The 19838-nt window shown below is 41.0% G+C and overlaps 2 protein-coding genes across 6 annotated transcripts; both read left to right on the top strand.

Moving 5' to 3' along the window:
• Positions 1-177: 177 nt before the first annotated feature.
• On the top strand, positions 178-12365 carry tbcb (tubulin folding cofactor B). The gene is made up of 5 exons (XM_048618156.1): positions 178-317; positions 6254-6350; positions 8617-8808; positions 10671-10743; positions 10916-12365. The coding sequence occupies exons 1-5, from the start codon at positions 213-215 to the stop codon at positions 11031-11033; spliced, it is 585 nt and encodes a 194-aa protein (XP_048474113.1). The 5' UTR covers positions 178-212; the 3' UTR covers positions 11034-12365.
• Positions 12366-15940: 3575 nt separating this feature from the next.
• sdhaf1 (succinate dehydrogenase complex assembly factor 1) lies at positions 15941-19774 on the top strand. 5 transcript variants are annotated; one of them, XM_020525038.2, is made up of 2 exons: positions 15941-16060; positions 19300-19774. In XM_020525038.2, the coding sequence occupies exon 2, from the start codon at positions 19326-19328 to the stop codon at positions 19602-19604; it is 279 nt and encodes a 92-aa protein (XP_020380627.1). In that variant the 5' UTR covers positions 15941-16060; positions 19300-19325; the 3' UTR covers positions 19605-19774. The 5 variants fall into 5 exon arrangements, with proteins under 5 accessions (XP_020380627.1, XP_048474114.1, XP_048474116.1 ...); XM_048618157.1 differs by lacking the exon at positions 15941-16060 and adding an exon at positions 16081-16156; XM_048618159.1 differs by lacking the exon at positions 15941-16060 and adding an exon at positions 16107-16221.
• The last annotated feature ends 64 nt before the right edge of the window (positions 19775-19838 follow it).

Here is a 19838-nt window from a genome sequence, read left to right as displayed (position 1 = left end):
TCTGATGCTGCTTGGCCTGCTGTGTTCATCCAGCTCTACACCTTGTTATCTCAGATTCTCCAGCATCTGCAGTTCCTACTATATCTTTTCAAACCCAGTGTCCAGTTTCTGTTCAGACCAGATATGTTGTGATTAAGCTGTGTTTAAAACCTTGGTGTTCACATTTATACTAGTGCAAACTGGAATTGATTGTGGGATCTCCAGCTTCCTGCATGGAACTGCAGCTGTTCAGCCCAGATGACAAATTCATTGGCTTACTAGACCAAGATGATGCACTCCTTGGTTCCTATCCTGTTGATGACCGCTGCCGGATACATGTGAGTATCGCAATTTTGTTCAATCATATCATTTTATCTGACGTTCCCAACTGTTAAAGTTATAGCGAAAATATTGTAAATTTCACTAGTGTTCTCCTTTTTGATCTTCCACTTAATATTCCTTTCTTTGTAATTCCCTTGACATAATTTATAGTCTGTGTGGTCCCTGTTGCCTCCATTATCACTGCTTCAATTTAACAAGGCTGGCATTGTACAGATTTAAACCAATGCTCTGGAATTAAGCTTGCTCTCCTATTGAACATAAAGCATGAAAAATGGGTGTTTATATTCATGGCTGTATTTGAAGCTTGTCAGGAAAATACAAATTAGTAAGCCTTCTCTAGGGGAGGTGATGGCCTAGTGGTATTGTTGCTGGACTGTTAATCCATAGACCCAGATAATGTTCTGGGGACCTGGGTTTGAATCCCACCACAGCAGATGGCAGAATTTGAATTCAATTTAAAAACAAGGCTGGAATTAAGAGCCTAATGATGACCATGAATCCATTGTCAATTGTTGGAAAAACCCATCTGGTTCACTAATGTCCTTGGGGAAGGATCTGCCATCCTTACCTGGTCTGGCCTACATGTGACAACCACAGCAATGTGGTTGTCTCAACTGTCCTCTGGGCAATTAGGGATGGGCAATAAATGTTGGCTGCCAGCAACACCCTCATCCTGTGAATGAATGAATGGATTAAAATAAAATTGGACTCTAAAACCGGCTCCGCCACTTTAAAAGATCCTGGCTGATCTGATTCTTGCCTACCCCTGAAAATGTCTGACACGCTTGTTGGTCAAGAATTCAACTTCCTCTGCCTTAAAATATTTGATTATCAAATCATTCCAATTGTCACTCATTCCTCAACTCCCTTCTTTTAAAAATAAAAACAAAAGGAATAGTAGAACAAATATGCCCCATATGTGGGTAGCGGCTTGTGCACACGTGTCTGGGGACCATTTTAAAGCTATTGCCATTACGGAGTTGTCCCTGTCATCCCCATCGTATAAGCCACAGCCTGTTTTTGTTCCAGATTTTGCTGCCAGGATGATACCCTGAATGTTGGCCCCTTTTTCCAAACTTCCCAGTGCCAGATTGGGCACCTAAAATTCCAATGGTTCGAATGAAATAGCTGTTTCGGCCACAGTTATAGCACAGATCAGGTTTGGGGTTCATTTGTGGGAGTACCCCTGTCTTGGGGGGTAGGGGACTTGTATGGAGGGGGAGTCTGTCTGGGACTCCTTGGTGTATTCCTGGCCCTTCTTTCATTCCTCCAAATTGGAAGGGGTCTATAAGAAGTCTGGACCGTGCTTATGCAGACTGACCTTCTGGATGGCGGGGTTTCCCATCTGTGGGGCAGAGGTGGCTTGGGTGTGGGTGAATCAGTGCAGAACCTCTTGCTATCTCCCAGGGGAGGTAGAACCCCAAAGGCACATATTATTCCATTCTGGGTGGAGATCTGGTTCTCTAGGGACTGTATTTTTTTTCCTGGCACTTTGAATGCTCCATACTTGGGTTTGATGTGCATTGCAGGCTTGGACAACCTGTATGGCTGCATGGAGTTCCCTACACTGTTCTCCCAACTTGTCAATGTATGCTAAGACTGCCTCCTGGTTCTCAATGGCCCTGTCTCTAGAACAGGCTCTTTCCAAATATGACTGCAACTGTCCCATATGAATCAGATTTTCCTGTATCGTGGTGTCCTGCGCTTTAACAACACGTTTTAACTTTTCCAGTTCATCTGTAGTGATTTCTAATTCCCCTGCAGTGATCTAATGTCAGCTATTCATCTATGGGAGTCTTCCAGGCTGCATGCTATTGCTATTGCTGTGGTTATCTAAGTGGCCGCCTTTCATAATTTGTGTTTCTTGCCATATATCTTGGGCTGTGGAACCCATGGCCCAGGGCCAGGCTAGGCTGCTACAGAATTCTGTTCATTTCAACCACTTTTTTCAAAAAGTTATTGCCTGAGATTGTCCTCCCATGTCAGACAAGGGGGCACTTGACCTGTTTTGCTAGCAAGCATTTTATTCTTTACTGGATTTCTCTTAAAAGTAAAGTTTCCTTGATTCTTTGGAACTCAAAGGTCCCTCAACTTTCCTGAACTCAAAATAAAGTTCCTTTGATTCGGGGGGTCAAAATACAGAGTAAACTCTCCTCTACTCATTCAGACTCCAAGTAAACTAAAATTCAAATCCCTTAGCTCCAGCCTCATTGAATACTCCAGGACAGGGACAAAAGTTTAAAATTCAGAGGAAAGTTTCTTCTCTTCTGAAAATTAATAAATTAAAGCTCCCCTCACACTGACCCCATCAGACACCTCTGTACAGAGACAACAGGGGGTAAAAATGAAAGCTCCCTTGGTTTGTTCAAGGGGTCCAAAGTGTCTCTACAGTTTCTACACAATAGGGCAAACATCTGCCTGCCCTCTAGGCTGACTTCCTCACAGTCCCTCTAGACCTCATTACCCTTTTCCAGCTCATGCTTTGCTCGCTCCGTCTGTAGAACACCTGGTTCATACTGTGCCTGTCACAGTTTTAGGTACCTGGTTTAAGGCTAAATTGTAGTCAGTGCCAACATCCCTCGCATTCAGTTTATATACTGGCCTTCGCGTGAAACAGCTGCCCTTCTAACAACCAGCTCAGATTGATTGTGCAAGGTTGGCAGTTCGAGTTTGGAGTACCTTAAGGGTCACTTCAAACTGAAGCCCATCCAGGGACACCAAATGTTGTCTGGTCCCTCTTTAAACAAGTTGCAGACAACTTCGACCAGAATGTTATGAATGAATTTGCCCAGGTGTCCCACAATACCAATGCGGTCAAATCAATACAAACACGAAGCTGGTACCAAAGCAAAACATTCCCACTTTATTAAGAACAAAATTAGGACAATTTTTAATACTAAACTCTGGATGGCCATCTCTTCTCTGCCTCTTACAAGAAGGCCTTGGACGATTCCAAGAGGAATGAAAGAAGGGACAGGAATAAACTAAGGAGTCCCAAACAGACTCCCCCCTCCATACAAGTCCCCCCACCTCCAAGAGAGGGGGCATTCCCACATATGAACCCCAAACCTGATCTGCTCTATAACTGTGGCCGAAGCGACTATTCATTCAGGACCGTTGGGCACCTAAAATTCCAATCTGGCACTGGGAAGTTGGAAAAAGGGGCCAACATCCAGGGTACCATCCTGGCAGCACCGGCTGGAACGAAAACCGGCTGTGGCTTATACGATGGGGACACCCCGTATTGTCAGTAGCTTTAAAAGGTCCCCAGCCACGTGTGCACAAGCTGCCATCCATATATGGGGTGTATTTGTTCTATTGTCCTTTTTTATTTAAAATATTTGATGACACTGCTGTGCTTGCTTTTTGGGGAAGAGAATTCTACGAACTCGCATCCCTCTGAGAGCATCTTATCTTTCTATTCTAATCCTATTTTCCAGCACTTGGCCTGTAGTCTTGTACACTATGGCATTTTAAGTACTCATCTAAATACTGCTTAAATGTCATCAAGGTTCCCACATATTACCACCTTTTAGACAGCGAGTTCCAGATACTTACCACCCTCTACACAAGTTTTCCTCAAATCCCCTCTAACCTTTCTGCTCCTTCCCTTTAAAATTGTGCCCCCTGTTTATTTTCTGTCTATTAAGTGGAGGTGTTTTTCCTTGCATACCCTACCTATGCTTCTCAAAACTTTGTACACTTATGACATCAAAATTGGTGATATAGTAGACATTGAAGAAAATATTTAAGATTAGCTAATTACAAAGAGGTCTTGATCAATTGGGTCAATGGGCTGAGGAGTGGCAGATGGAGTTTAATTTGGATAAATGCGAGTATTGCATTTAGGTAAAACAAACGAGGATAGGACTTAAACAATTAATGGTAGGGCCTTGGGTTGTGTGGTAGAAGAGCGACCTGGGGGTTCAGGTACATAATTCTTTGAAGTTTGCATCACATGTAAACAGAGTGGTTAAGAAGGCATTTAGCACACTTGCCTTCATTGCTCAGACCTTCTTGAGTATAAAAGTTGGGATGTCATTTTGGGTTGTACAGTATTTGGTGAAGCCTCTTTTGGAGTATTCTGTCTGTTCTGGTCACCCTGCTCTAGGAAGAATGTTATTAAGCTGGAAAGGGTTCAGAAAAGATTTACCAGGATGTTACTAGGAATGCATGTTTTGAGTTAATAAGGAGAGGCTGACGGGCTGGTACTTTTCACTGGACCATAGGAGGTTGAGAGATGATCTTTATAGGTTTATAAAATCATGAGGGGAATAGATAAAGTGAATGTGTCTTTTCACTAGAGGGGGCGGATTTCAAGACTAGGGGGTGTATTTTTAAGATGAGTGTTTTAAAACAAGTGAGAGCAATTTTTCTCAGTGGTTCATATATGGAATGAACTTCGAGAGGAAGTGGTAGTGTGGGTAGTTATAACATTTAAAAGATGTATTTGGATAAGTTCATGAATAAGAAATATTTGTGGGAATGTGGGCCAAGCGCAGCTTCCCCCCCAGCAAAGGTGTAAGGAAGATAACTCCTCCATCCATCTAGTCTTTCTTCATAACTGAATTTCTTCAGCCGAGGCTATATCCGAGTGATTTCTGTCGCGTGCTTTGTGCATTCACGTCATTCATATAATGTAGTGACCGGAACTGCGCACAATACAAAAGCTGTAGCCTAGCTAACGTTCTATACAGCTTCAATATAATAATCTTGCTCTAGTATTTGGTAACTTGACTAATAAAGGCTGGGGTACACCATTTGCCTCCTTAAACACCCTATCTGCCTGCCTGCCTTCAAGAATCTATGGGCATGCACACCAAGGTCCTGTGTACTTCCTAGGGTCCTAACATTCACTATGTCTTGACTTTTTTGTCCTCCCAAAAAGCATCACCTCTCTTTTTTTTCAGGATTAAATTCCATTTGCCACTGTTTAGCCGAAGGCTTACTTCCTTGCTATTTACTATACCACCACTTCTCATATCATCCACGAGCTTGCTGATGTTGCCTTTTACATTAATGTCTATCATTGTATGCTCCAAATAGCAAGGGACCCAACACTGAATCCTGAACACAGGTGACCAGTCTCAAAAACACCCTTTGACCATCACCCTCTGCCACTAAGCCAATTTTTGGATCCAATTTTCCAAGTTGCCTGGATCCAGTGGGTTTTTGCTTTTTAACCAGTCTGCAATGAGAGACCTAGATAGCCTTTTTGAAGTCAGTGTTGATTAAATCAACTGCAGTATCCTCATTTACACACCTAGTCACTTATTTCAAACATGTTCTTTTCCTAATATTATTTCACCAGATGTTTAGATAAAAGCTGAAAATACAAAATAAAACTGATGAATAGGTTAGTAACCTGTGCATATTATCAACTTGTGGCCCTAAATTCCTCTTTTTGGAGATTTATAGACTAATTTTCTTTGTAGTGTCACTAAAATAGCACAAATGTATTCTTCAGCTTGTGATTATGTTGAATGAAAAAGTTTAGACCGATTTTTTTTGTTAGTTTTCATTACAAGAAATTTTACTACTTAGAATTTGAAAGAATTAATCAGATGAACGTTTTTGAAAGTGTTACCACAGTGTTTTGGATGGTGTGGAATTGCTACAATGGGGTGAATTCATTTCACCTCACTGCTACTGAGCTGATGGACAAGAATTTAATATTAATTTAAAGATGTACCATTATTAGTAATCCTACATTGGTAATTTAGCAAAGCTTTTTAAATCATCAAAAATACTGTATGAACAAGCTGAGTTCAGACAGAAATCTTCAGGGAGGAATGTTTCAGTGCAGTATGCTTGATGAGATTTAGTTTGGGCATCTGGGGCAGACTATTAGTCTGTCTTTACTACGTGAAGACTTTGCAGTCAATTATTACCATCTTAATGGGGTTATTATTTCAAATATTTGTTTTTGTAGGTAATAGACCAAAGTGGAGTGAACATTGGAGAGTTTGAAGATGTGTCTAAAGTTATAAAGTATGAAATGTCCAATGAAGCGTATGATAAGAGAACAGGTAAGATGATTGAGAGCAATCTTATGCACTGGCTAATTTTGATATTTCTTGCATGCTTCTACTTCATCATGAACTATTAAGACTGCATTCTATGATACATAGAAGTGTTTTTGTAAATGGAATAGTTAGGCAAAGAAATGGCTATAAGACTGCTTTTAAATTAGGTACTGGGAAATGTGCAGGCAACACCTGAAGTGATGTATTTTAAGGGAATTGTAGGGCTGAGTGCAACATCAAATCTGGTTTGTAACTTACTTTTCCTTTTAATGTCTTTGACCCCATCTTTGATATGTGATGTCTCTAAGCAGTACACGTAATGAGAAATAAAACTATATTATCCCTCTGGGTAAAGATGTAACCTTCATTGATCCTTCTGAACTTGTCTATTTGTAAATTGTGAATGAAAGCTCAAGGTCGTCTTGGAGGTACTTACTGTGAGTGAGTGAAATGAGGTATGAGCAAGGTCCCTTAAAACACTGAACACAGATCAGCCCACCATCTTGTCCCATTGTCCAACTCCTTGTTGCTGTCTCAGCCCTGTACTGTTGTGTGATGTTGTGACAAATTTTTGTCAAACATAAATCCCACAGCCTTCATTTTCAGCAGAAGTTAAACAGCACTGTCAGCTAAACTGTGTACCCTCCACGTTAAATCGTACGGTGAAACCTGGGTGCAAGCAACTTTTAACCATTTCATTATTTCTAACTACAAGTTCACAAGCAATTAATGAGTAAAAAGATTGTGAAAAATAAAAGTCAGTTGTGAGAAGCTAAACCAAAATCTAATCCAATATGTGTATGTATGACTAGGGTATTTCACAGAAGTTTCCACTATCCTGGACAAAACAGCTGACTTGATTGGCACCATTCACAAATACTCTGACCCTCCTCCAAGAATGGTTGGTAACAGCAGCATAACCATCTACAAGATGCACTGCAGAAATTCGCTAGAACTTCTTAGACAGCACCTTTCAAACCACTAATGTCAGGAAGGACCAGGGCAACAGCATCTGCAAGTCCCTCTTGAAGACACTCACCACCCTGACTTAGAATATATCACCGATCCTTCACTGTCAATGGATCAAAATTCTGGCACTCCCTCCTTAAGATCATTTTGGATGTGTCAACACTAAATGGACTGCAGTGATTCAAGAAGGCAGTTCACTACCACTTTCTCACTGACAAGTAAGGATGGGTGACAAATGCTGGCCCAGTTGGTGACGCCCATATTCCATGGATGAATAAATGAGAAAAAAACCTTTCTACAATTCCAGTTTCTTCCTAACATTTTCTCTGCACTTTCTGAACAAGGCAGCTACCTTGGACAAATTATTCTATAACACAAATAATCTTAAGTTACAGCTTGGATAGCATGGAGCAGTGAATCCTTAAATGTTTGGAATATGCACCTGAAATGTGGCCTGAGGGAAATCCTCCAGATCTCTGTGGTAGTGCAAGCATTCCACTGATAGATTGCATTTGCTGAGGCTAAAAAATATTTCTGAATGTAGTTTTTACTCTTTATTTTAATTTGTACTTCATTTTAACAGCACATCTCACTCAATTGTTACCAGATTTTCCTGTACAAACATTGATATTTACTAATCTCTTTCTAAATGCAAAGCTTTGAGAGAACTGATTCTCATGGAGGTCCTATTAACCTCCCAGTTTAGATGGTAGCAATGCAAAAGGGAATTAAGAGCATGGGCCCCAGCTTGGCTAAATGGCCATGCCCAAGTTGTACACTGGAAAGATGGCAGCATATTGTTGATAAGTAGCATTTGATGAGCAAATAGGAACATGGACAAAATACAGTCTCATCGTACTGTTCCTGTATCTGATTAACCCTTGGGTCCAACAGTCTGGCCTGCTTTCCTCAGAGTTACATATGCAGTTTCTAATTTCCACTTTTAACAGGCGATAATCACAGAATAAAATCTACACCTCTAAGGAAAAATCAAATATTTTAGTTTTGAAACAGGATGAACTTGTATCCTTCAGCTTTTGTGGGGGAGGAGGAGTTAGTGGATGCACGATGGAAAAAGTACTAAGGTAGTTTTGTTGAGAACTGATGGGTGAAGTTTGGTCTCTGACACATCAGAAAGATTTCAAGTTTTTTTTATTTCCCCCCTCCAGAGTCCAGTTGTTCAGGTAACTTGTGTATGAAATTGTCAAACCGCCTCTTGTGCACATTCTCGAAGCCTGATGGAGTTCTGAAAAACTTCTGGCAGTTTGTAACCAAACAATTTAACTGGTTTCTATTTTAGATTCAATGCGTTTGTTCCTGAAACGCAGTAAATTGGGCTTGTATAATGAGGAGCAGAAGGCAAAAAATCAGATTGAACTTGAACGGAGAGTACAAGAAGAAAAAGCTTTGGCTGATGCCATTCTAGTTGGTGCAAGATGTGAAGTTGTAATCTCGGGACAACCATCCAAACGGGGCACCGTAATGTATGTGGGTAAGTTGGTTGTGACTTGGCGGTAGAACCCACAATGGTTAACATTTTAAAGAAGAGAAAACTGCCTTATATTTGGAGCTGCAGTGTGGGCTGTAATCCACAAAAGCAATTCAATCTTTTGAATTGAGACAGTTATTTGTACACTGAGTTAAGTGCAAATTATTAAACAACCAAAAATAACAAGTGCATCCAAAGGTAAAGTTGTCATAGTTCCATTGGGCTGTTCTTTTATTAGAGGGAAACAGCTGGTTGTGAGCTTAACCCCAAGGTCACCTTGACTCATGTGAAGGGGAAGTTTGAGAAGGCATGAACCATTGTGGTGACCTCAGCCAGTACTGGAATTGAATCAACACTGTTAGCATTACTGTGCTAACGAACCAGCTGACCAGCCAACTGAGCTAACCAACACCCCATCACCCCCCGCCAAAAAAAAACCAAGTGTATATATGGCTTCTGCCAGTAATAAATATTTATAATAAGTATGTGAACATGGCTCATCTTAAAGCGATAATTCCATGTGTTTCCCCTGGCTGTGGATTCTAGAGCCACGGTCAGAATTTCATAATAAAGTGCAAGCTATTTAGGACTGAGATGACGAGGAATGTCTTCACTGAGAGGATGGTGAAACTTTGGAATTCACCACTCCAGGTAGGAGTAAAAGCTCAGTCATTTGGTGAACTTAAGACAGGTATTGAAATTTACAGTTATGAGTTACAGCAGAGAGGTTACGCTTTAGCTATGCAGGGCAATGGTGAGTCTGCATCTGAAGAATGGTGTATAGTGTTCTCCTTACTTAAGAAAGGATATTAGTGTATTGGAAGAAGTTCAGCAAAGGCTTACAGACTAATACCTGAATTGGACTGATCCTCTTAAGAGGAAAGATCGGACAAGCTAAACTTGTATCCAGTAGAGTTTAGAAGTGTAAGAGGCAACTTGATTGGAATATAAAATTTGAGTAGTCTTGACATGGTGCCTGGGGAAAGAATGTCTCCTTGTCTAAGAATCTAAAACTAGGAGTCACTATTTTAAAAACAAGGGGTTATCCATTTAAGACTGAGTTGAGTGATTACTTTTTTTTTGTGCGGGTTGAAAGTTTGTGTTTTGGAACCCTTCCCTCAAAAGCCAGAGTCTTTGAATATTTTTTAAGCCAGAGAAAGATAAATTCTTGGAAAGCAGAGGGGTAGGTTATCATAGTTGTTGTCAATTGGATCAGCCATGGTATTATTGAATGGTGGAGCAACTTTGAGCCTGCTCCTAACTCCTGTTTGTTTTGTATATGTTGGGAAAACCATTGTTTGGCAGCCTGCCAACAATCTTGCAACAGCCTTAGTGTAGCTTTGGTCTGTTGCATCCCACACTCTTATCTTTGACTAGTTATGTTTAACATTCTGTGGTACAACATGTTGCTAAGCTCTGAGGTTGCATACACTAGCAAGAGAGAAATTTTGAACATTTTCAGTATAAGAAGTGATGGTTGTAAATCTGTGCTGATTGGTGTATCTTACTTTTGGAGACCTTTGTTGCTTTTCCTCTTGGGCCTTGGTTGGATCATAACCCCTAGGGTATTTGTTTTGATTTAAATATTGCATACTACTTGCAGGTATCCTAAAGAATATTATTTTTAAGAAAATTTATTCAATTTCTTTGTTCTAGTTGAGAAATTTTGAACAAGGGTTCACACGTCACTTTAGTCAGGCAGCTTCATCCAGGACCCGTGATGTCTTGTTGTAGACCTCACTTGCACATTTCACCATTGCTTAATGTGTATTTGTGGTCTATGTAACACCATTCCAGTCTGAATTTGTACATTGTCTCTCCTGCTTACACAGTTGATGATTCATCTGCAGTTTTTCTGTTTTCAGGTCAAACAGATTTTAAACCAGGATATTGGATTGGACTGAAATATGATGAACCTTTAGGGAAACATGATGGCAGGTAAAGTCTGCTTTGACATTCAATTGCTATTTCAGAACAAGTCTATAGCCTTTTTGAAAGTAAAATTGCCACTGCTGCACATGAGCATTCTACTGTGCACATTATTGCTTTCAGTTGTTTGTTAGTACAGAACTTGAGAATTCAGCATTAATTGCTTTTGTTTCTTCTGCAGTGTGAACGGGAAGAGGTATTTTCAATGTCAGTTCAAGTATGGTGCATTTGTGAAGCCACAGTCTGTAACGGTGGGAGATTATCCAGAAGAGGACTACGGTCTAAATGATGAAATGTGAATACTACTAATTGCCTACAGCTTTGAAGCATTGACATATTGTATGTGGACATTTGTCTTTATGATGCTGATTACAGTTGATTCCTCCTTGCAGCCACGTTCAGGTGCTTGGAATTCCTGAACACGTTGGGACTTTGATGTTATCTTGTTTACATGCTCTGCAGATAGAGTTTGGCTCATGGTGAAAGAGATGACCATTACATTTATATTTGCAAGATTAAGATTTCTAATTTACTGGCTGACACTAGTTACTTGTAAATTTGCTGAGTTTGTAATGTACACTAGTTTGACAACTAGCCACTGCCAATGTCATTGTTGGGATTTCTGAGTAAACATTTGAGTGAAAGGTTTCTAGTCCTAATGTAAGCCATGATAATTAATATCATACAACATCAGGACATTATTCTATAATGCCCATTTCAGCTTATTCAGACATATTTGTGAAAGAACAGTTTATTCCTTCTGAATTTTGTGTCCTTTATACTTATGTATTTTTCTCACCAGGGCAAAGGTCAAAAGTTGAAGTCAATGACCTGCTGCTGATTGTCACAATAGTAACTTTAGATAATATTGCCAGCTACTCTGTTGATTACCACATTAAAGTTAGCAGGTTGTATATCACTTGTTTCCTGTGATAGAAGGTCACAACAACAGTTGTTAAATCTTTTTAATTTATTCTGAGACATCTGTTGGTGCAACTTGTACAAACAAAGGCTTTAAATCTTGCATCAATACTGCCTTGATACTGTACTGACCTAAGTTATTTATGCACAAGACAATGTCATATCGGCTACGTAAGACATTTAATGGTAAAAATGTCTTTTTTTACTAATGTTTCCTTTTATTCTTTTCTGATGAGTTAATAACACTTAATTGAGATTTTAAAGTTTACATTATCTTGCCAAACACCCACATCCTTTTCCTTAAAAGGAAGGGACAATGATTTACTCCTGTATCGCTGAAGAGTTGCTTTATAAGGAGGGTGTGCACGTAAGGTTTTTGTGTTAAATGAAAGCAACATTTTTGTTTCTGCCTTAACTTTGTACAACTGGACATTCTTGCTGATGATCATTTAAATCCAGTGAGAAATTACCATTTTGAAGTACAGCACCGTTTACTTATCTCTCCTCTGTATTTTTTCTGGTACAAATGTTTTAAGAGAAAATGTCAGTTGGAAAGCAGTTACTTTACCATCAAGATGTGTTTCACAGTTGAATGCACTATTAAGATTGCCTCACAGCAAAGTTTTGGGACAAAAACACCAATGTGTTTTTTGTGATGAGATGTAAAAGATAGTGGAGAAATAAAGCATCCTTACCTCGTGGAAGCTTTACATTGTATTCTGATCAGTTCTTGAGTTAGCCATTGTTATGCATTTTATAACTGATTTTTGACAGCAAAACATGCATGAGAGCCTTCCTCTAATTATTTGTTTTTATTAATGATATTTTATTAATGATAAAACCTAATTCTAATTAACATAGTGGTTGGGAAGGTAGCGGTGGCGTTCCTACTTGACAGATTAATGTGCAAAGAATCACTGACCAATGTAGTAAATGGTCAGAATAAAGGTAGAGCGCATGGAGACTTGAGAGTAAAAGCCATTATATTGTTTTTTATAGTGATACTATTTTGGTGCTGTGTTAAAGTTCATTCAGAATCCATGTTGCCATAACAACTTGAACATTTGTATGCATATTGTAGTCTGGATCCACAGTCATGATAGATGTTCATGTGATGGAAAGAACACTGGGTGCGTGTTACAGGTTGTTACACAACATGCTTGCTGTTTTGCTGAGAGGAACACACTGGATTAACTGAAGTGCACAGGAGCCAAACTCTTTGCTGGGGGAGCAAGGCAGTGGTCAGCACTGACTTCAAAGGAGCAGGCGGGCAAAGACAGCTTCTGCACTGGGGATGGAACATAACTCTGCGCTTGAAGGTTCTGTGTTGGGAAGAATATAGTGGTCAAGGCTGACAGGTGTCACAGGGTAGGGGGATAGTGAGGTTGACAGCTAATACTGTACTAGGATGAGTGAAGGGAGAATGAATGGGAGGATGTAATTCAGCCCCTTAAATCTCTTCCATTCAGTTAGAATATGCCTAACCTAGGCCTCTGTTCCATTTACCCTTTTTTTTTTTGTTACTGTTTATATATATCCCTTGATAAATACAATTTGATTAGGTTAATCAGTCTTTTGAAAATTAGTTACAGCATTCATAGGCTTTAGAGGGTGGGAGAGGAATTGAGGTTTAGTTTTCCAGTAGTCCTTAAGTAGAAAGACCAAAAGAACTGTGGATGCTGTAAATCAGGAACAAAAACAAAGTTGCTGGAAAAGCTCAGCAGGTCTGGCAGCATCTGTGAAGTAAAAAAAACAGTTAACATTTCGGGTCCGGTGACTGGTTCTGAGGAAGGGTGATCGGACCAGAAAAGTTAACTTTTTTTTTTAACCTCGCATGCTGCCAGACCTGCTGAGCTTTTCCAGCAACTTTGTTTTTGTTCCTTAGGTAGAAAGAGTCTTTCCTGATTTCATTTCTAGCCTTGCTTTCATTGTAAGGTTACAGTCCCTTTTTTCCATTTCTTGGTATCTATCTTATTTCCTAATCTATTTCAAATATGTCTGCCTTAGTCATCTCTCAACTTTCTCATCTCCAGGAATACAAACCAAATTTATGCAATAAGTCCTCATATTTTAACCCCCTTAAATTCCTTCATTTTGCTGTATCTGCTTCAAGTTCTGTATAAACCTTTCTAAGCTGAACTTTGTACTCCTAATGATGAACTCTGAGCAAGACTGTATAATAACTGAAGTGTAACTTTCTCGTCTTTCTGTTCCTTCCCTTAAGTGTGTTGGAATAACATTCCATTAGATGTTGATTGACTTTTTTTTTAAAAGAGTAGCTTCTAGTGATTTTTGTGTGCTAAACCCCACAAATCCTGCAGAGATGTCCTGGAGCTGAGATAACTGACCCATCGTTGTGTGCCAGGTATGACTCCAACCAGCAGAGAGTTTGCCCCCTGATAACTATTGATTCCAATTTTGCTCAGGCTCCTTAATGCAGCCTTGATGTCAAGGGCTGCCACACTTGCCTCACCTGGTGACCGGGTTTGGAATATCCTGCCAAGAGGTTGTTTGATAGCATAATGAAAGGTTGAGGCCGAAATACCACCTTGTGTCATATCTTTAGTGTTAGGCAATTCCTCAGTATCAAAGTTGATTTGCTTTCACTTTCATTCAGTGAGTCCTGAGATTAAGTGCAAGACACGGTCTGAAGACTACTGTATGCAGGACAGGTAATGCTTGGAGGGTTTCATAGGTGAGTAGTTTGGAGGTTTGTGCACTGTCTGATGCCATGACATATCTCGAGCAGCATATGTTGAGAAAGAAACAAGAGTTTCCCATTGACTTTTCAGCAGGCCATGGACCTAAAATGTTAATTCTATTTCTTTCCATCCTTGAATATGCTAAATGGCAAAACATTGGAAGAGCAAGAGTAATAAAGATTTAAGAGAATTAAATGTTTTCTTTTGAAGAAAAATATAAGTAGAAGACAACCTGATGAAGTCGGAAGAAGAACATGAACTCTCTGCTTTGTTTAAAAAGTATGGAGTATAAAAATGAAAGATTGTGCTAACTTTAGGCAAAGCAGTGGTTAAATGTGGAATATATTACAACTGATTTTGTGTTCCTTTGGGACTGGTGTCAGAACCATAGGGAAGGTGAGAACTTCATCAGAAGTAAGAGCAAAATTACTGCAGATGCTGGAATGTGTACTAGAAACACAAAATGCTGGCGTTCACAGCAAGTCAGGCAGCGTCCATGGAGAGAAAGCAAGCTAACGTTTTGAGTCTAGATGACTCTTCATCAGTGCCCGAAGTAAGTCGATTGTTGAAATACTAGATATCCATAAGCATGCAGCTGATAATTGGCTGCAATTGAAATAAAATGTCACACACAAATGTGTAGAGTTTAGTGACACATTCTCTGAATTCTACGGTGGGCTGGGTGAAATTGTGAATGACTGATGAGATTCATCTCCAGGCTTTAAAATCACAAAAGCAGCACATATTAACCAAGGTTTGCAAGTTTAATAGCAGTTTGGTGTGAACAGACACTGTGTCACTGTTCTAACACTGACATGATTTTGGGCACTGACAGCACGTATACAAGACACTGTCTCCCCATCATCTAACCTCTTGGTAAATTGGTTATTGTGGTACATGAAAATGTATTAACTTGCCCTGCTAAACATTTTGGGGACATGATAGCTACTGGTAATGTCACTGGGGAACCTCCCGCCCACTCAGTATCACTGCCAAAAAGCCTCCACCTCATAGTGCGTTTCGTGTACAAAATAGCGTGTTCAGATAGATGGGGAAGTTGCTCCAAATGGGGCCATAGCCTTTGCAATACTAAAGGCAGGAGTGGTGTTTGGGAACTGTGCTATAATTTAGTCTCCTAAAATAATTTAATCCTATGATTCTCAACAGCTCATTTTGATGCCTGATATTGGTTATCTACTATGTCATTCATCATAGACCCACTTTCCCAATCCTTTTCAATTTATTTTTGAAAATGTGATCAAGTCACTCTGACACTGATGTCGAGTCGAGTTTTGCCAATGCCACACCTTATGAATTCCACAAGGAACCTCCAATTCTGAGTTCCGATTCTATTTTTAAAAATAAATTTTCGTACGAAATTTGTTTATCATAGAGAGCAGCAGTACAGAATGGGCCGTTAGGGGTGGTCACGCTGTTGCAAAGCAGCACAATGGCGTGCTTGGAGAGCGGTCAGGCGGTGGTGAGGGTTGGCGCTGCGCTGGGAGGACTGAAATCAGGCAGTGGCGATCGGTGGCGCTGCAATGGGAGGACCACTGTCTGGTGGCGTTGCTCTAGGAGGACCAGTAGTCTGTTGTGTCGCTGTGCTGGGAGGACCAGTGTCTATTGTGGCGCTGTGTTGGGAAGACCCACGGTCAAGCAGTGGCGATGGGTGGCGCTACGTTGGGATGAAACAGCGTTTCCCGGTAAGTATTAAGTGGGATATTTTAGTCACTCTTGTGGATGTAAAGATGGGAAGAAAGACTGGGATCCAACCGTCGGTCACTGGCTTTATGGGTTATGTAAGGGACTAATCGGTCACTGGGGCTCTCTTTTTCTGAGGAACGAAAGGCTAACGGTGCTCAAGGTGCATGAGGGAGGCCAAGGGGAAAGAAAATCCAGTGGGAGGCTGGAAAAACTGAACTCAAACAGAAAACGCTGGAAATATTTAGTCAGTCTGGAAGTAGTTGCAGCTCGGCTTCTTTTTAACCATAAAAACCAGAGAGTTGCACTTTTCCCGATAAGAGATTCCGATTAGGGCCGTTTCAGAAATTCGGGAGCCACACTTCCATTCTGACAGGGGCCTGTTAGAGTAGGCCCGACAGTGGTGGGGGAGGTAGGGGGGTGGAGTGGTCAGTGGGTGTGGGTGTAGGACAGTGGAGGAGGGGTTGTGGGGTGGACAGTGAGTGTCGGGGTAGGACAGTGGGTGTGGTGGTAGGACAGTGTGGGATGGACAGTGGGTGTGATGGTAGCACAGTGGAGGAGGGGCTGTGGGGTGGACAGTGGAGGAGGGGCTGTGGGGTGGACAGTGGGTGTGGTGGTAGGACAGTGGAGGAGGGGCTGTGGGGTGGACAGTGGGTGTGGGGTGGACAGTCGGGGGAGGGGGGTATGTGTGGGTAGGCTCCCTTTCCCACAGTTGTATTCTCAAGTTTTTTTTTTAGAAATGTTTGGCATCGCAGATACTCTCCTTGACGATACTCTCCTGCTATGTGAACTTATTGTGAGGTTAGCGTGCCGTGAAGGTAGGTTAAGATCATAAGAAATGGGAACAGGAGTAGGCTGTTTGCCCGGACCCTGCTCCACCATTCAATAAAACCACAGTTGATCGGACATTCCTAATGTCCATTTCCTGCCCTTTCCCTGTAACCCTCGATTCCCCGACTGATCAAGAATTTATCTCTCTCAGTCTCGAATTCCAGATGAGTGGATTGTTTAAGTCAAGGTGAGTGGGTGGAATATTGGGTTCGGCAGCGCACAGTTGAGAAGGAGGGTGGTAGTTAGGTCCAGGTAGGGGCAAAAGGATATGGAGCGGGGAAAGGGCTCAGGTCTGAGAAGCAGGAGGTTCATAGGTTTGGGGTTTAGGGAGAGGGAGTGCTGATGTTTTTTTAAAATTTTGGGTCTTGGGGAGGTACAGTTTACCCAGTCATCATTACTGAGGCTAGCTTTTAACTCCAGATTTACTAATGGAAATTAAGTTCAATCAGCTGCTGTGGTGGGATTTGAATCTATGTACACTAAGCGTTAGTCTGGGCCTCTGGATTGTGAGCATACTAAAACAAAAATTGCTGGAGGTCTGGTAGGATTTGTGGAGAGGAAACAAATCAAGTGAACCTCCTTCAGAAACATCTAGATTACTAGTCTAATGACATTGCCACTGTACCACCATCTTTCCTCAATCCAGAAATTCACCAAAGATCCTTAGACAGTATCTTCCAAACCCACGATCACTTCAGTCTAGAACAACAAGGGCAGCAGATACATGGGAACACCACCAACTGCACGTTCACCTCGAAGCCACTCACCATCCTGACTTGGAAATAGATCAAAATTCCTTCAGTATTGCTGGGTCAGAATCCTAGAATTCCCTCCCTAATAGCATTGTGGATCAACCTACAGCAGGTGGACTGCAGCTCATCACCACCTTCTCAAGGGCAACTAGGGATGGGCAATGAATGCTGGCCAGCCAGCGATGCCCACAACCCACAAGTAAATACGTTTTTAAAAAGGTTTTAGAGTAGATTTGTAGCTCGGGTTGTGGATGTTGTAGTTGGTTGGCTCGCCAAGCTGGTTTGTTATTCCGCATACGTTTCGTTACCCTGCTGGGAAATATCATCAGTGCAGCCTCTGTTAAAGTGCTAAAGTTGTTTTCCCACCTGTAATGTAAACACTGGTGTCTGTTGAGCTAGATTACCTCACTTCTGGCTTTCCTTCGCAATGAAATTTATACCCTGTACAGAGACTTTTAAAAATTAAAATACACAAAAACCCGAGAGGCCTTCACAGGTTAAATGCTGAAAGGATGTATTGCTCGTGCGAGAGATTAGAAGTGGGAAGCGCGATTCAAAAATAAGGAGTCTGCCATTTAAACTAAAATGAGGAGAAATTTTTCGGCGACTCATGAATCTGACGAATCCTCTTCCACTGAGAGTGGAGAGGGCAGGGTCATGGAACATTTTTCAGGCAGAAATTGGTAGATTCTTGTCTAAGGGTGTCAGGGAATAGGCAGGAAAGTAGTGTTGAGGTCACAATCAAATCAACCATGATTTTATCGAATGTAGAACAGGCTTAGGCCTCCTGACGAGTGCGAGACAAAAAAACTTCAACAAAATTTTTTTTTTTCAAGCAACGCTCAAGTTTTGACCGACAGTAAGAGTAATTTTTCAGAACAGTTGTAAGTTTGGAGTTATGGAGATATACAGCAGATATCCTGAATTAATTTGGTCCCATTTGCCAGCATTTGGCCCATATCCCTCTAAACCCTTCCTATTCATGTACCCATCCAGATGCCTTTCAAATGTTGTAATTGTACCAGCCTCTACCACTTCCTCTGGCAGCTCATTCCATACACGCACCACCCTCTGTGTGAAAAGGGTTTCCCCTTAGGTCCTTTTTACATCTTTCCCCTCTCACCTTAAACCTATGCCCTCTAGTTTTGGACTCCTTTTGAAAACACCTTAGCTATTCACACTATCCATGCTGCTCATGATTTTATAAACTTCTGTAAGGTCACTCCTTAGTCTTCAGGGAAAATAGCCCCAGTCTATTCACTCTTTCCTTAAATCTCAAACTCTCCAACCCTGACAAAATCCTTGTAAATCTTTTCTCAATCCTTGCAAGTTTCACAGCATCTTTCCTACAGCAGGGAGACCAGAATTGAACACAATATTGCAAAAGTGGCCTAACAACGTCTTGTATAGTCGAGATGTCCTCCCAACTCCTTTACTCAATGCACTAACCAATAACGGCAAGTGTACCAAACGCCTTCACTATCCTGTCTACCTGGGACTCCACTTTCAAGGAACTAGGAACCTGCATGCCAAGGTCTGTTTGTTCAACAACACTCCCCAGGAACTTACTGTTAAGTGTAGGCTTGATGTTGATGAATCATTTTGGTTGGAAATTAAATAAAGGAAGTGCCATAACATTGATTTTACTCTTTTAACAGATCCAGGCTGATCCTGTTTTGACACCATGGTTAGACACAGCAAACTACAGAAACAAGTCTTAAGCCTTTACAAACAATTCCTCCGAGCTGCCCGGGAGAAACCAGGATTTTTGCCTCTGGTTTGCAGTGAATTTCGCAAAAACTGCCAAATACCCAGGACTGACGTTATGCACATTGAGTATCTATTGCGAAGAGGGCAAAGGCAGTTAGAACTGCTCAGGAATTCAAACACCAAGCAACTAGCAGCTTTCAGTAGATTCAATCAACAGAAGTTTGGGTCACAAAAGTTGAAAGACTTGCCGTGATAGCAACAAGAGCTGGCCTTAAAAATCAACAGTTGGATTTTTGAAATGTGTTTCCATAATAGTGCAAGATTGTAAATTAAATGAGTTAAGCCACAGGATGTAAATACAATGCAATGAACTAGATTGGAATGGTCACACTAATAAATTAATAAAAATTTCATGTGTGAGAATGCAGTAACATAATGGTTATGTAACTGGACTAGTATCCAGGACTGATGGTTGGGACATTAGTTC

This window comes from Rhincodon typus, chromosome 39 (assembly GCF_021869965.1).
Source record: "Rhincodon typus isolate 14 chromosome 39, sRhiTyp1.1, whole genome shotgun sequence".
Taxonomy (NCBI): domain Eukaryota; kingdom Metazoa; phylum Chordata; class Chondrichthyes; order Orectolobiformes; family Rhincodontidae; genus Rhincodon; species Rhincodon typus.
This window is presented reverse-complemented; position numbering and strand designations above follow the sequence as displayed.

Coding starts and splice junctions, on each gene's coding strand:
- tbcb (XM_048618156.1), top strand. CDS start 213: ATGGAACTGCAGCTGTTCAGCCCAGATGACAAATTCATTGGCTTACTA. Junction 6,351..8,616: donor AGCGTATGATAAGAGAACAG/GTAAGATGATTG, acceptor TTTCTATTTTAG/ATTCAATGCGTTTGTTCCTG. Junction 8,809..10,670: donor GGGCACCGTAATGTATGTGG/GTAAGTTGGTTG, acceptor TTCTGTTTTCAG/GTCAAACAGATTTTAAACCA.
- sdhaf1 (XM_020525038.2), top strand. CDS start 19,326: ATGGTTAGACACAGCAAACTACAGAAACAAGTCTTAAGCCTTTACAAA.